The following is a 17,898-nucleotide window of genomic DNA, read 5'->3' as shown; positions in this document are numbered from 1 at the left end:
TCAGTTATATATTGCATAGATAAGAATGTCTTGAACATATGCACATGTATTTTCTCACTTGACCATCTGTTCATTCATCCATATACCTATATTGTGGTATAGTAGATGGTGCATGCTGAGCCCTGTGTTAGGTAAAGCATTCTTGCCTTCTAGGAACTCGTTGTCAGCTAGGTGAAACATTTTATGTGTGAAACCTTCTTTAATATCCTACTAATCATTTAGGCAAAATTAATCAGCCCTTTCTTTGTGAGTCTGTCATCCTTTTTTCATTTGGCTAGCCATTTTTCAAATGTGTCCACCATGTACCATGTACTCTGTATGGAAGGCCCTGGAGCATAAGATTCAGTGAGAGACAGCAGTTGCCCTCAAATGACTGTCTAATAAAGAGGCACTCAAGTACACCTGTGACTGAAATGCATTATTGCAACTGCGAGACAATAGAGAGAAGCAGTGGTACAAAGAGTGTAGGTGAACAGTGGATCCTCCTGAGGGAGAGGAGGATGGTTAGAAAGCCCATGGCTGCAGTATTGAGAACATATTGACCAGCATGAGATTAAAAACTAGGAGAGATTCTCTCCTGCTGGCACCTGTTTAATAGAAGAACATCTCCTGTTTTATTATGGTCAGTTTACTGTGTTTGCCCTTCCTTTAGACAAGCTCCCTGTGAACTCTTTGAGATTAGAAATTGTGTTGTATTCATCTTTGTATCCTTCCTGTGCCTAGTACAGCACTCTGCATATATTAATGACATATAATTGCTGAAAAGGAGCGAATGAGTTGCATAGAAAATAGTAAAACCTAATTAAATGATAAAGGCAGTGGAATATGGATATTCTTAAGAATCAACTCCGAGGCTAGACATAGGCAGCCCCCTATGAGAAAGCAGCCTACATTTTGGCAAGGCCATTCAGTCAGCATTCTAGGAAATATTTCAGTGGTTTTAACTCTCAAAGCTGCTCTCAAGATGTGCCAATCATGAGAACATAGTGATTTCTAATGATTGACAGTATTAAATTCAATGACAAGTGTTTTTCAAGGCTCATTGTGGTATTAAAACAATAGTCTGTTGTTCTAAGACACATCCTGGCAGAGGGGAACCATGTCCCTAGGTTTAAAGCAGAGCAGAGAAATAGCTTTTGTCCCAGCAAAAGCCATAACATCTGTATGGTCGCCTTCAGCACACACAGACTTTCATGTACATCATAAAGAGCAGCTGCAACTTCAGATCAAAGGAGAGCTTTGTGCCACTGTTTGGGGACAGGGACCACTGGTCCCTCATTAGTCTTCTCAGCTAAACTGATATGAACAGAGGGTGACACCAACTAACTCATCCTCTTTGGATGCCAATGTATATTAAAATCACTCTTTGGGGGCAAAGGCAGCATGGTGGTGGGGTATGTCCTCAACTGGGAATAAGAAGGCCTGGAGTCTGAGTCCCAGATTTATGTGTAACCAGTTAGAAGATGGAGGGGAGGCCTTACCTCACCTACTTTCCTGGGCTGCTATAAAGATTAAATGAGACCCGCGATAAATATTTGAACATCAACCATCTGCCAGGCAGTCACTTTATTCAGCATGGGAGATTCTTTGAGTAAAGTGGACCACTTCCCCTTCATGAAGCTTTCAGTTTAGTGAAGACAGTTAGCAAACATCATTACAAGTAAGTGATTCAAGGGTGTCATGTGCCATAAGGGAGAATTATAGGGTGGGTGGAAGAAGAAAATATGTGGCGCTGGGAGGTGGAGATGGGGAGCCTGGCATAATCTGAACGTTTCAGAAAGTTTGTGTCCCTTGAGGAAATGATGTTCTCTTAAAGGAGGGGAGTGCATTTTGCGACATGAATTTTATGCAATTAGAAGGGAATATTCTTACTATTGTTGATGTTATTTCTCAAGGCCTTCTGCATTGTTCTGTACTCAGGAGTCTCTAGAGAATGGCTCTCTTTGCAGTCTTCTACTCTGTGCAAGAAAATCTGGGGAGAAGGGAGAAGTGTTTTTTATTTTCTTCTTTATTATTAGAACCATCAGTTACTAGGTCTTAGTAGTGGTAGATGACTTCAGAAAATGTGAACTTTCAGTAGGCTTGCATATTACTAACCTCTTCATGAAACCACTGAAGCCCAAAGATTAAGTGACTTGCCCAAAGTCTTAGAGCTTAAAAGTGGTAGAGGGAGATTATTTTCTTTATTATTATTTATTATTATTTATTTGCCATGGCATTGTTCCTGTTTTCATTAACAAAGATAGTATATTAATAGATTCATTTGAATTCTGAGCTGGAAAAGGTGGTTGAGGTTGGATGTTCTCCTGCTCCACTTGCTGTCTAAAATGCCAGCAATCACAGAATGACAGCTTGCTCTGTATCCTGACGTTTGTAATACGTCATTGTATTTAAGAGCCTGAACTTTGGGACTTGAGTGCCTGGTAAAATTGACTCTGGGACATATTAGCTGTGAGACACTGAGCAACTTGATTAATCTCTCTGTGCTTCAGTTTCCTCACATGAGAAATGGATATAGTAATAGTACCTACTTCATTGATTATGTTATATGTAAAATGCTTAGAGCTTGATATATAATAAATGCTCAGTAAGTTTTTTTTTAAAGAATAAAAGAGATTCTTAGGTAATATAATAAAGAAAAAAAAACCCCAAAACAAAGCAAGCCCCTCTCCCTAACCAGATACACCTACCACATTAAACAACAACAACAACAAAAAAGTGTTTTTTTTGTTGTTGTTGTTTGTTTCTTAGGGCAGAAAATAACCATGAAATTGAGTGAAGTGTTTCCATTTCTAAACTAAAGCAAGGCAATACTTTCTTTTCTGCTTTTCCAACCTGATCTTTCTCTTATCCCTTTATAGCTTCAGATCTGGGACACAGCAGGTCAAGAGAGATTTCGGTCCATTACCCAGAGTTATTACCGAAGCGCCAATGCCTTGATCCTCACCTATGACATAACCTGCGAGGAATCCTTCCGTTGCCTTCCTGAGTGGCTGCGGGAGATAGAACAATATGCCAGCAACAAGGTCATCACTGTGCTAGTGGGTAAGTAAGGACTAATGAGGGGGGAAATTGTTTTGTGGCCACCAGAGAATTTATAATCACATAATGCTTGTGCCTTGGTACCTTCCAATAATATAGTGTACAGCTATATAATTCATGCAGTCAACATTCAGTTCTTCTGAAATTAAACAGAGAAAGAGAAAATGAAATAGGTCCTATCCCAAGTTGATGGTTTAGAAGAGTAAAGTAGAAAATATTGCTGATTGATTTTTCTGTCAATGGAGGCTCTAGGGAAGAAGGTGGACTACCGTGAAAGTTATGTGGGCTGCTAAACATTACCAAAAAAAAAAAAAATCTAGTTACAAAATCATGGAAACTGCTGGTCTAGAGGTACAGCATATCTCTTTAGTTGATAAAGAATTTATTCGTGAAGTAATTGCTTATTGTCTAAAAAAAAAAGATTTTCTTTTTCTCCTCTTATATTCATGCTGACTTGAAAAGTTCTAATTTCAGAAAGAATCCACTAAGGGAAATTCTGCAGTTTGTTTCATTTTGTGGGAGGATAGAACCTCTGTTTAGTAAAGGGGAAAAGCAGAAAACAACCCATGATTTTCTGTGGTTACAAATACATAACCATTAACAGTGGAATTGCAGTGACATGGATTGGATTGTTATAAACTCATCTAGTGGTGATGAAAAATGTTAATAATATATATGGCTGTTAAAATGTTTTCTTCCAGGGCGCCTGCGTGGCTCAGCAATTGAGTGTCTGCTTTTAGCTCAGGACATGATCCTGGGGTCCTGGGATCGAATCCCACATTGGGCTCTCTGCATGGAGCCTGCTTCTCCCTCTGCCTCTGCCTTTGTCTCTGCCTCTCTCTCTCTCTATCATGAATAAATAAGTAAAATCTTTTAAAAAAATGTTTTCTTCCTAAAAAGGAACACTACTATAAATTCTAGCAAGACTTGAATTTTGGAATTTCAGAAACATTGTAGAGAATCTCAGAAACATTGTTAAGTCAGAAATCATGGTTAACAATAAGGTAAGTAAACACTTACAGTAAGCATTATAGCTAGCACACCTGTGCCAGGAATCATATTAGGAAATTTATGTGTAATAATTCTTAATTTACATATGAGGAAATCATGGTTCAGAGAGGTGAAGTTCTTTACCCAAGGTTACACGGCATGTAAGATCAACTCCAAGCCTTGTATTTGTCCAACTGTAATGTGCTGCTTTGTAACAAATTGCTGGACTTTTCCTTCAGACTGCTGAGTTAAGTGCCTCTCTGTGAGCTAGCGCTCTGTGTCCATTCCTGAGAACCCTCTTGCCCACTGGAGAATGTTTGTCATGAAGCACTTGAAACACCCATCTCAGGACTTGGGCTTCTTTCTATTCTACAGAAAGCCCTTGAGAACTTGAGTTAAAGCATTATTCCTTGGGATTCTGTCTAAGGAAGTTAAATGGAGATTTGGTGGGAGATAATTAGTCCATTTAGTATGAAAGAGGCACTGGTTTAAAAAAAAACTTTTATTATGGAAAATTTCAAACATAAGCAAAAGTAGAAAAAGTGGTATAACCAACCCTCATGTACACATCTCCCAGCTTCAGTGATTATCAATTCATGGCCAATTTTATTTTATCTGTTTCCTTTCTATGCTGTTTCCCCTTGCCTTCAGATTATTTTGAAGCAAATCTCAGATGTTATATTATCTTTCAGTATTTCAATGTATATCTTTAAAGGAAGATTTTTAAAGAAGAGAACCTACCACAAACCCCTTTTCAGACCTAAAAAATGTTCTTTAATAGCATCAAAAATTTAGACAATGTTCAGATTTCCTAGATTGACTCATACATTTCTTAAAAATTTGTTCAAATCAAAGATCCAAATAAGGCTTGTATGTTCTAATTGATTTTTGTGTCTTTGAATTCTCCTTTAACTTGTAGGTTATCCCTCCATTTTTTTCTCCTTTGGAATTTATTTGTTAAAGCATTTGTTTATCATTCAGAGATTTCAAGTCTGAATTTTGCTATTTCACCACTGTAGTGTCACTTGACAGGTTCTTCCATCACCTGTGTTTCTTGCAGATTTGTAGGTAAGTTTAGAGGCCTGGTCAGATTCAGTTCTTTTGTTTTCCTTTTTAGCAAATATGCTTCCTAGTTGATATTCTGAGGTACAGGTCTTATAGAATAGCCAAGAAAAATCCTTGACTATCTTTTAAGAATTTTTTCCACATTTTAAAATAATGAGTTGTTTCCCTAGTATCTTCCAGTAATAACTAAAATTTGTTTATATTTTGAATATTATTTTAATTTAGATATATTCAGTATATTCTAGGCCCTTGCAATTGTTATGATTGATAGTCCAGTTGTTCCAACTCTGAGAGAGGAGCTGCTTCAAATGGTCTCCTGAGTCCTGTAGATATGACCTTTTGACACTGACCTCACTTGCTTTCTGGTTTAAGTGTTCCAGGCACAATTTGTGCATTTCCTGCCCCAGACTAGGAATTAGCCATCTCTTTAAGAAGCGCTGTTTATTAAAAAAAAAAAAAAAAAAAAAAAAGCGCTGTTTATTATTAATGGGAAGTTATATTCAGAGGCCACAACCAAGGTGATAGGAATCTTCCTTACTAGTGAGTGGTCATTGCTTTTAGCGTTTCAGTGTACAGAACGCGTGTGTGTGTGTATGTGTGTGGTGAATTCTGTAGTGCCCACAGGGGGTTCTATTAGGCTCCACCAAACACTTTGACTCACAAGACTACATTAGGCCACACTTGGCATGATATTCACTAAGAAGGATACAGGACAGAAAATACGGCTTAATAGTAGGTCAGCATCAGACATTCCGTCTCAGTGGAAGTAATCCTCAATAGCAGTCCATATAGTGGTCCAGGACCCCCTGGAACAGTTCATGTGTGAAGAGAAAGGCTTATGTCAGGCATGTGATGGACCTGCCTTGGCTTAGAAGCCTTAATAGGAACCAGTCTCTCTTGTAACAATTCCACAGACCTAATTTTCAGGGTCTTTCCAAGTGAAGAGCCACCATACTCAGGGAAGCCCAAAGTTCTGACTTTCCACTAGATATTTATAATTCATACACTGAATTCCTAGGTCAGATGGACTTTATCAGTCAGGGGTCACTTCTACCATAAGCTCTGTTGCTGGGCAACACAGTTGACATACCACTTTTGTCAGGTTTCCAGGGGAACAGAGGTAGAAAAAAATCTTAAAGATAAAATCCACCATGTATTATTCACACTGATACTTCCATTTATAATTCAGGAGTGTAAAAAATTTAGTTAACCTCATTAATCGTTCTCTCTATCCTTTTTCCCATGCCCCAAATCTCAGACCCAATGATACTAATACTAATACTCATTTGCTTTATGCCCTAATACCCATAGAACCTCCTGAGAATAACAATACTCACACTGTCACTGACCGGATGATCACTGAAACAGTTCAAGATGTTTTCCTTCAGTTCTTTTGTCCTTAGAGTATATACCACTGGGGACACATGGTTAAAATACTAGATCTTTTTTTTTTTTTCGAAAAGGCAAAATACTAGATCTTAAAGTCGAAATAGTTCCCCTCTGTGTGGTTATGCCATTTCATGATAAACAGGTTCATTTGTTCCATTTTGCTTTGCATTTGTAGGGATTGCTTTTTAAATTTAATTTTGTATCCATTATCTAGTTATAGTTGTATAATTATGTGAAACATTTCTAAGATTCTGAAATCAAATGGATTAGACAAATTATATTTAGAAAGATCAAGTTTCTACCCCTCCCTATCTCCTCAACCTCGTTCCTTTCATGGGTAACCATTATCTTTAAAAGTAAAATTTTTATTCTCACATTAATAAAATAAGTTTGTGAGCATGCATCTATGTATTTTTTATCCCTTTTTCTTAGTTGTATGTTATGTACCTTTTTTTCTACTTTGCTTTATTTGCTTACCAGTATATCCTCGTGTCTCATTCCATGGCAGTATATGGAGACCTTCCTCATTGCTTTTTACAGTGGCAAATAACTGCATTGTGCAGATGTACCATACTTCATTGAAGCCAGTGCCCGGCTTATGGGCATTTGGGTTGTGTCCAGTTCTTTGCCATTACAAATGGCATTGATATTTTAAAATAAACATTCCAGTGATCACAGCCACATTTGCTTTGCTTTATTTGCCCATCTGTTTGATTTGACTTCAGATATGAAATTGAATTTTGATGCTGCCGAGCTCAAATGATGTTTTCTTCTTTGATTTATCCCTGTTCTAGGCAACAAGATTGATCTGGCTGAAAGGAGAGAGGTCTCCCAACAGAGAGCTGAAGAATTCTCAGAGGCTCAGGACATGTATTACCTGGAGACCTCAGCCAAGGAATCCGATAACGTGGAGAAACTCTTCCTTGACTTAGCATGCCGCCTCATCAGTGAAGCCAGACAGAACACACTTGTAAACAATGTATCCTCACCCTTGCCGGGAGAAGGGAAAAGCATCAGCTACTTGACTTGTTGTAATTTCAACTAAAGGCTGAGGCGAGGAGAAGCAAAAGGAATCAGCAGCTGCCCTGATGGGCTCCGAATTGCTGGGAAGATCTGGTGATGACTGTGGCTCCCGCTCTCAGACCTGATTCCTGTGGGATCCAGAGCTTACAAAGCATGGCAGGCCAAAGGCTTTGTCCACAGGCCAGCATTCGCAGAACATATAACGGTTTCATCCTTTTGCAGTCAGGAGTTGGAGCAAGGAGAAAATTGCACTAGGCGCTCCATGATCTGCAGAGCATGTTGCTTTTGTTCTTAAAAAAAAAAAAAGCAAGTAAAAGCGCATTCCTGAACACAGTCCAGGGGGAACTGTGCTGTAGGGATCCCTCCTGCACGTCAGTGGGTGCATGTGGGGGCTATTATTTAGGGCTTTTGGGGGCCCTGGTTTTCCTGTCTACCAGATAAACCAAAACTGGGAAGGCCAAGTACTGCCTCTGTGGTGCGTATTGATGACTCCATGGAGACTTTGAAAAGTGTTATTTCCCTTGTCCACAGGCACTTTCAAGAACTTTGGGATGTAAAAATGAAATGAAACTTTTTCCCATGACCAACAGTAACAATCATTGGTTTAATAATATATACAAGCTCCATGACTCCTTTTGGTGCTAATGATTCTGCTCTTTCACAGACCAAACATTTTAGTACATTGATGTCCTTAAATGTATTACATTGAAATAAAAAAAAAAATAATAAGGGAAGTCCATGAATCGGCACTCTTTCTCAAAGTCTCATTACTATCTTTTCTAGGGTGGATCTGTTGGAAAATAAAATACTTTCCCTCTCAAATTCTGTCCCCTCTAAATCTCTATCATTTTCTTCTCCTATTCTCTCATCTTTCCTGCCCTTTAAGTAAATGAAAATGTTAGAAAATGAAAAAAAAAAGTTGGTGATATTCTAATATAAAAGACTAATTCTAAGACATTATGAGTAGTATGAGAAAACAGACCAGATCTGACCAAAATACTGTGGATTAATGGACTGCGATGCAGAGTTCTAAGCAGAGCACAGTCCTTGACAGCAGGTGACATCTTTTACTTCCTGGTACTATCCATCTTGGACAGACCAAGGCTTAGAATTTTGTACATGTTTTTAGTATGATAAGTGACAATAAGCAACAGATGAAAAGTCTCATGAACCACTTTTGTATCTTCAATTACCTTAGAAAAATTCTGCTTGTGGAACCAGGTGGAGCTGTCATTTGTCCCTTCTTCATGTAGTAATGTTACTCTCAGACTCATGATCATACATTCTTTCCTGTTTCTTTTTCTTTTCCTTTCTTTCCTGGTTTCCCCATTCTTTACTCTTTTCCTCTCACCCTTTATATGCATGTGTTACTGCAAATCTCCAATTCAAATGGAGGTGTATATGCCTTTACTTAGCCAATTTTAAAACAAGACTCAAAATGAAAGATGTGCTGCTGAATATGTGTTACTAATTTCTTTAGTGCCATACTTTGATGCCTTCCAATTTGTTCACTGATATAAATGCAAATTGAGGAAATAATTAAACCTGTATGTTGTTCATGGTGTCAGATGTTTCTGTAGCTTGCTGCTTGGCATCACTTAGGGATGAGTAATGGAATAAGGGTAGGATATGCAATTCTGTTGCTGTAGATGGTGGCAATCTCAGTCCTGATGTGTTGATGTTTGAAAGCTATTTAATTTTAAAGAAATGAGGCACATAGAGACATGATATTGATAAAGCATTTCTAGCATTTCTCTAGCAGATTCGTGTGACTCATCTCTTGTATACAGATTATACATATTGTATAAGAGATTGATACTTTTGGTTGGCTTCACTGTTTGTCCAGGTCCTATGGGTGAGAGAAAGAGATCCCAGAATTTTGAATTGCTTTTCTTTTGAATCTGTTTCTACAGGAAAGAAAAATCATTTTAATAAACCCCAACCAAAATCATTTATAATCGTTTTTCCCTCCTCATTTCTCCATTAAGCCAGAAAATATAAAACTATTAAGAAAACAAGTTGATGAAGGAGGGTAGAAGAACTTCTCTTTTAAACTGTGAGGAAATGTCAATAGATTTAGATTTACTGTCTTTCATTTAGGGCAAAAATCCAACTATCCCATGTGATGATCCAACTTTGTCTCCACAGCAGCAAGTGTGTTGAAAGTAAAACTGCTTTGTGAACTTAGACTTTGTTAGATTGGACAAATTTAGTCATAGAACGACAGCTTCTAGGACCACTCTTGCATTCTGAAATTCATATTCCCTAGGGCTCAGCTGCTTCTGTCTACCCTTGGCCATAATCGTAAGGGGATTAAATAGTTCTGTTCTTGGCCCTTTCCTTCCCTGTTACTCCCCCCAGCCTTTCTGTAATTCACAGTCAGTCACCCCATCCATGGTCCATAAGCAGAGATACATGGGAATTTTAGAGCTTTCCTCCCCACCTTAGTTGTGTGAATTCCAGATTAGGCCTTGTGGACACTTGTTCACTTATATATCTCTAGTTTGAGAACGATCCCTGACAATATTGTAGGTGCTCAATAACTGTTAGTTGAATAAATGACTTAGTGCCAAGTGGAGCTTTGCCAGTTATGTAGAAATTTCTCAAATAGAATTCGAGAAAGGGTACTAATTAAATGTGGTCATCTTAACCCAGACCAGGAGCTACACTCACTGGTTTGTTTACTAGTTGTTATTGTCATGGCAATATTTGCTAAGATGAGCCTTCTTAAATAAAAATGAATTCTCATTTATTAATGGTGGATGAAAAAGAGAGTTGCTCTCTCATAATTCAGTTTGGCTTAATGTGCCTCACACTATCAGAGTCCATGTCTGCTTCCATTTTTGGTGTAATAAAGTTACTATGGGGCACCTGGATGGCTCAGCCAGTTGCGCATCTGCCTTCGGGTCAGGTCATGATCCCAGGATCCTGGGATCAAGCCCCACATCAGTCTCCCTCCTCAGTGGGGAGTCTGCTTCTCCCTCTCCCTCTGCTGCTCCTCCTGCTTGTTCTCTCTCACTCTTTGTCTCTCCCCAATAAATAAAATTGGCACTAAATATATGGCAAAACTTTTCAATTTCCAGTGAAAACACATGATATTCATGTCAAAGATTTGGGAGATTCTGTGAAATTATATAGCTCGCTGATATTAATATTTTATTATGGCTTTGTGTAGACTGTATCCTGAGTGGATTTTGTGCTTTTTCCTTTACCTATATGAGGCTTTTTATTTCTTTACATGCTTTTATTATTTCTATTGAATTAACATTTAATTTTGATTATGCAGGGCCAATTATCCTTTCTGCAGATTAGATTAGGCAATTAGCTTTCCTGACCTTTCTTTTTCCCTACCTTTTCTACTCATGTCATGTTGCTATCTCTTCCTGAGTAAAGTGGCAAGAGTGTAAGTAGAAATGAAAGTCAAATGAATTGATTTGGCAATGTGTCAATTTCTGAAAGAAAGATAAAAACCACTAGCCAAAATAATATATTTGGGTTAGGATTATTTTAAGCAATTAGATTTGTTGGAGAGGGGAGGCAGAAATTAACAGAGGACTGGATTCTATTCATGAATATATACCTTTAGAGGACACTGGTGACTTCTAGTGTTAGGTCAATGATTTGTCTCATTTATCTCCTTCACTATTACATATAATTCTTCCAGATTCAGCATCAAATTTCAGTTAATGAATCATTTTGAAAAGATATCAGTTGCAAGTGATTTTGAATTGCTCTTCTGACTAAAGTGAAAACATCTTTTTTATAAACGAAGCCACATAAGATATCATCTTATAACCAGAAAAAAACTTCCATTTTTTATCATCCCATATATCAAACCAATGGCTCTTAAGATAGACACTTTTTTTTTCTTAATCCTGCAGAATGCTACATTTTATGGCCATTCGTATTTTACAGAATACTCTTATTAGCCTCTGGAAGAGCTCTTCTAGGGTTTGCCCATTGTTTTCTCTAGATTTTTTTTTTTTAAACTGCAACTGTTTATGTACTTTTCCTCAACCATGGTCCTGACAGATGCATTTTAATGCCATCATAATACTTTTGAGACTTAAATTGAAATTCAAAAACAGTGAAAAGATGTGTCTCTCATTGTTCAGACAAACAGCACTCCACATAAGCAATATGGTTGAGCACTAATTTTGGGATAAGAGGGGGATGTGCTTGCTTTTCTTTCTTTTCAAATTTCATTTCTGTCCCACGAGTACATTTGTGTTTAAAAGGAAAGCTGCCTTCCCTTACGTTCATTACACTAGGTAGAAAGCATACTGAATTAAGAAGTTATCATCCCTTCAAACAATTAATATAGTAATCTTAGAACCAGAGAGATGACACTTCATCTTCTTCCCTAAGTCTATGATGTTGGAATGTTACAGTCATTTTTGGGAGCTTTACTTTAAAATTAAAAACAAACTGAAGCATAACAAAGATGATGAAGGAATTTAAAATTTATGGCACTCGAAGAATGTTTGAAGAAGTTAGCTTAGGAAAGAGACAGGAATACAACTAGTGAATTAGAGCAAGTCTCTGGTCAAAGCAGTGGAGTGCCCACTGATTATAAATATCATAAGGCCACAGATTTGGGCTGTATGTCAGGGAGAACCTTCTCAAAAGATGAGTCACCATGGAAGGGTCTGCTTAGATAATAGTATCTGTCAAGCAGATGCTAGATGATGTGGGAAAGGATCTCAACATCGGTTGGAGGTTGGACTAGATGACCTATTAACTTATGTTGTAGCACTTTGCCTCTCATAACAGTTAAGTATCTATTGACTCACAGCTAATGATTTTTTTTTTAAAGGCTTTGCTATTTGCCAACCCTCCTGGAAGAAGTTGGTTACATGTTGTTTGGCTAAGAGGCTGGCTTGTCATTGTGCCCTAGGCTGGGATTGCTTTGTCAATCCATTCACTGATGTTCAGTTGAAATCACAAACTGGTTCTTGAGTTAAAAAGAAGAAAAGGTATTGTTTTAATAGAAGTTATGTGAAATCATAGAAATCATGTTCTTGTCACTTGCCAAACATAAGCCATGCTCAGTTTAGTGAATAATCAGTATCTAGGATTTCAGACCAGGCATTTTTAGCAGAACAGAATCTTCAGTTATAGATCCCATGAATATGCCAACATGAAGTTTTGCAGCTTCCATTAGGGATGGGCTGGTGTGTGTTAATGACATAAAGCAGATCCTATGACCTATTTTGGCACAGCCTCAAATGACTTGGTTAGTTGGCTTGATTCTCTTGAAAAAACATGATCTGCAAATTATTTTAATAGAACCAAGCCTAAATTCTTTATGTAGAAAAAGTAACAAAACATGGATTGTCAAAAATCAGAGATAACTATAAGCAACATTTACTAATAAAGCCCATGACCAAATAATCCCATCTGCAAAATAACTTGCATCCCTGTTAGGCTGATAGATGGCTTTTCATTATTCTTTATAAAGTCATTGGTCTTGCATCAATATGGTGAGAAACACTTCAGTTTGGGTAAGAGTTTCTTTGACTCCTTTAAATTAGAGGTCAGGGCACAAAAGCTAGCCATCTCTTTAATTGGCTTACTTGGTACATGAGACAAATTTTTACTTTCCCACTGAATTAGAGCAGAATTTCTGGAGATGTTGTGTTCTAGTTCCTAAGGGAATCCTTGTTGGGTTGTTAACTTTAACATTTCAGGGAGTGATGACAGAGATGTGTAGAAGGGGGAAAGGGGGAACACCAGGTTAGGTATGAGGAGTCCTAGTACTGCCATGAATTAGCTGTAACTTTATGCAAAGCATAATCTCTTGACCATCAGTTTCCTTATCTGTGAGAGATAGACTCATAATACCTATCAGGATTATTGTGAAAATTAGTTAAGACAGATCGAAAGTTAGGACAGTGCTCAGTAAACAGTATGCACTCAAATATTAGTTCTTTTCTTCTTAATTAAGGGCAGATTTTGGATGGTCTGATAAAAGTATAGATTTTTAGGACAAAACAAAGAACACTTCTCAACTTCAAAGAGCACCATTTCTGAAAGGGCCTTAAAAGGAAGTCACTTATTTGATCCATCTTTCTGCCTTTGGGCATTACTGTTACCCAAGAGTCTCTTTATTTCTTTACATACTTCAGGAAAGGTATTCTTGCACTCTTTCCCAATAGGCAATTCCAGGGTTGCAAACTCATTATCAGGAAACTTAACTTTATTACTGAAATACCTCACAGTGCTATTTGAACCTCTTTCTTCTTGGGCCCATTCTCCACAGGAAGAAAAATGGGTTGATCTTATCTTCTTTTTAAGGGACCATGTTTGCCATTTATTATTGCCCTTAATGACATTCAGAAAAAGCTCATTAAGGTCATAATCATTATTCTCTTGGGGAATGTCAGACTAGGTATTTATAAACTCTTAGTTTCTTACTAATATCAGATATAGATCATAATCTTACTGTTGATTAACTCGTCAATTATCCATGTATTTTTCTTCCTTATGTACTTGATAACACAGTGTGATTCTGAAGTAATCTGGTTATGGCTTTTGTTTTCTCCTTTTGACAAAAATGGAGTCATGAAACCTAGTTTTGTCACCTGTTTTTAGAATTTCATTCCATAGATGACATATACTTGATGGACATAATTACCAACACCCAAATTTTGCAGGGTTTCTGTCCCTTTCTACATGTACACTGTATTCTGAAATAAAAATTGGAGTACCCAATGCCTAATAAAGCAAAAGTTTATGTAGAGAATAATAAAAGAATCTGGTCTGTTAGGATAATTTATCACTAGTTAGTTGAATGGTCCACAGTTTTGTTTAAAGTTACATAGTTATGCCTGGATTAAATAACAATAGCAAAACTTGATAAGCCCTCTGAAAAACAGCTGCTAAACATATTGCTTTCTGGAATGTAATCATTAGAAATACTCTCTCATCCTATACAACTGCAGAATGCTACTGGAACTTTCTTGTAGGCTATTTGACAATGAATGTCAATTGATTTATTTAAAAAAAATTAATCTTCTTATCCCTTTAAGATGTGTTGGGGCTTTCATGTCCCTTTGTTGAAAATTTCAAATGACTGGAACGCTGGCTTCTAATTTCTGCTCACTGAAGTGTCCTCTAGACATATCAGATGGTTGGAGCTCCTTTGATGATATGTAAGGGAGCCATATAAATGTATTTATGTAAATACACTTACATAAATGTAAGTGTGTAAGTTGTTTTCAGCAACACACACTCTCACACACACACCCCTCCAAAACTCTGTTTCAAATTTCAAATAATAATGGGTTAAGAAGACATTTTTTGATCACCTAAAGGGAAAAAGTTATGCCCCACATATATTATTACTATACTTTAATGCATGACTTTTAGTGTAGGGATGAAATGAAATGCAAAATATATCATTCTGGAGTTCTTCTCAGCAGCTAGTTAAAATATTTAGAGAAGCTGTTTTATGAAGACTTAGAGAACCCCTGACTTCCCCCCTTTTCCTATCTCTTTCCTTTAAAACATGGATCTTTAACATACACATAGTTTTAACAAACATGTTATTCATCAAATCTTATGAACTCAGTTATTAATATTTGGCTGGTTTTAAGCATAGGCTCTCAGTAATATCTGAACACACCAGTATATAAAAATCTAACCATCTGCTTCAGCAAGGCGTAATACTTAGTTTTAAATGTTAATATGCAGAAAATAACAGTACACTGTATTGTCCTATATGTTCATGTATTTTGTTTGTTCAATAAAAAGCCTGTTAGAAATATAAGCCCATAATGACCTGAGTGCACTTAGCTGAAAACACTCTATAGAAAGGTGATTGTATAAAAACTTCAATCAACATTAAATAGGAGGGATAGGGAACAGGAACTTCATTAAAATCTTTTTTCTTTTAATGAAGTTGTAGCCCTCTTTTTGGAATTAATTCACCCCTTTAAAGTGTTCCATTTGGTGTTTTTCGTATATTCACAAAGTTGTACAACACTCACCACTAAGTCTAGAACATTTTCAGTATCCCAAAGAGAAACCGTACTCATTAGCAATCACTTCTCTACCCTCCACCCCCAGCATCTGATAACCACTAACCTGCTTTCTGTTTCTCTGGATTTGCCTATCTTGAACATTTCATATAATTATACAATATGTGGGTTTTTTTGTGTCTAACTTCTTTCTCTTAGCATAATGTTTTCAAGTTTTATGTTGTATCATGAATCAATACATTCTTTTTATGGCTAAATAATATTCCATTGTATGTATATTCCACAATTGTCCATTCATCAGTTGATGAACATCTGGGTTGTTTCCATTTGGGGATTGTTATAAATAATGCTGCTATGGACATTGTGTACAAGTTTTCTCTGTGGATGTATATTTTCACATCTTTCTTAAAAGTGATTAGTCCAACAAATCAAGTCATTTGTGTTCACTTAAGCAAAACCTCTTAAAAATCCCACCTGGATATTACAACTTACAATCTTAGGTCAATTGGTCAATTAGGAGACCTCTGAAAGATGGCTAACTTCCCAATATGTCCATAGGAATCTTTCTATGAGCCTACCATTTATATATAATAATCAATTTCATGAAGACTATTTCAGTCTTGTAGAAATTGAGTTGTCAATGCACAGAGAACTTCTAAAATCCTCTGCATTGTTTTAAGGGATAGCTACAAACCACGTTAGAAAGGGAGTACTCATTCAATCTTCTAGGATTCAATGAAGGAGCACTTTTAATATCTACTTTCCTTTACATATTGACTGTCTTTAAAGTTTGGATTTTCCATCTTGAAAAAAGATTGTCAAATCGCCAAACCATCTGTCCATTGTCTTGTTTTTATTAAGCAAAATTCATACTGAGAGTAAAACTAAAAAGAATGTATTTTGTGTGCAAAGGATGAATGTATTAATAACTTTTTATTTGTAAAAATTTTTTAAAAAGATGAATGGAAATTGCTTTCTCATGTACTTGTATATAAATAAACATTTCCTGTTGCCCACATGTGAAGTATAATATGTCATCAAAGTAAGTAAAAGCAAATAAGCTTTTAGTACACTAATGTCCTTCAGCATGAAGTGGAATGTGCTCTGAATTTGGGCACCTGAATTTGTTTATTCTCTAATTGGCTAACCTTGGACAAGTCGTTTAACATTTTGCATCATAGATTTCTCCTCTGTAAAATAAGGGACTAGATTAAATAATCTTTAAGGCCTTCTTATTGTAATACTAAATAAGACTACTCTGTTGTATTCAGAATATGAAGGTTTTATGCTAATTATTTCTAATGAAGAGAAAGATGCTTTATATGAAGATATAGTGGAAGGAGTATTACACTGAGAATCAGGAGACATAAATTCTAGTCTTTGATAATGACAGGCTGTGTGACTTTGGGCTAATCATTTAATTCCAAGCCTTGATTTTCTCAACTACAAAATACACACTAGATTAGATAGATATCTTTAAGGTCCCTTCTAAAACACATTATATGATTCTATATTCTTTGGATATATCATTTAAGATCTTATCTTTCACAATTAGGGATGAAACTACTTACTAATAAGGCATTCGTTCACCCATTTATTTATTTATTTATTTTCACCCATTCATTTATTCACAGTTTACTAGTATATGCTATAGGTCAGGTGTGGGAATCTGTGTCCCACCCCCCCCCCCCCCCCCCGCCCCGTACTGCAGGAGTCACTGATTTATTCTTTTTCTTGAAATTCATCCCCTCTCCAGTCCTTTCCTCTTACCCTGTGTTGGGATATGCATTTGAGAAATGAATGTCTTGGATTAAGACAGTACTGTGGGTCATAGAATATGGTAGAGTTAACAGGATGATAAAAGGATCAAACCTGATTTTGGACTTCCTGACATGGTGTTCTTTAGTTAGTTGAGTATAGACAACCTGTAATCTTGTTTGACATTATAAATTTAGTGTTTATAAAATATTGGGCTTTACAAAATCACTTACTATAATTTTATGCTACTGTCTAATTACAGCTCTTCTACACATGATATAAAACTCTTACTTTTGCTCTCTTAGCACCTTCATGAAAAAGATGTTACATTGTTGAATTTCTCTCCTGAATATACATGCCGTGGTTTTAAGTGTTCTATTACTAATATTAATCTGAACCACATGAAATTTGTTTTTTTAGGTTAGAACCAGTCATATATGAAAATTTCATATCATTCTAATATGATCTAGTATGCTGTAAAAGCTGCAAATCATGAGGTAAATACCATTAGCTAGAGAAGAAATTTTGACTCTTCCGTGTTTTCATTCTATTTTGTTTTTTCCCACTAAGGCAATTTGGACAAGTTATTTCACCATGAACATTGTTTTTCTCCATTGGTTAAATAGGATAAATTGTAAACTTGAATAGG

The 17,898-nt window shown here is 36.5% G+C and overlaps 1 protein-coding gene across 4 annotated transcripts in view; it reads left to right on the top strand.

Annotated features, from left to right (window-relative positions):
* RAB30 (RAB30, member RAS oncogene family) overlaps positions 1-16,509 on the top strand; it is a 90,053-nt gene extending 73,544 nt beyond the window's left edge. For all 4 annotated transcript variants that reach the window (XM_072794827.1, XM_072794828.1, XM_072794825.1 and 1 more), the window contains exons 4-5: positions 2,862-3,045; positions 7,281-16,509. In XM_072794827.1, the coding sequence (XP_072650928.1) occupies positions 2,862-3,045; positions 7,281-7,531 (435 nt within the window). In that variant the 3' untranslated portion in view covers positions 7,532-16,509. The remainder of the gene's footprint in view (positions 1-2,861; positions 3,046-7,280) is intronic.
* The last annotated feature ends 1,389 nt before the right edge of the window (positions 16,510-17,898 follow it).

Source organism: Canis lupus, chromosome 23 (assembly GCF_048164855.1).
Source record: "Canis lupus baileyi chromosome 23, mCanLup2.hap1, whole genome shotgun sequence".
Taxonomy (NCBI): Eukaryota; Metazoa; Chordata; class Mammalia; order Carnivora; family Canidae; genus Canis; species Canis lupus.
The sequence above is the reverse complement of the archived record's forward strand: the minus strand, read 5'-3'. Positions and strand labels throughout refer to the sequence as shown.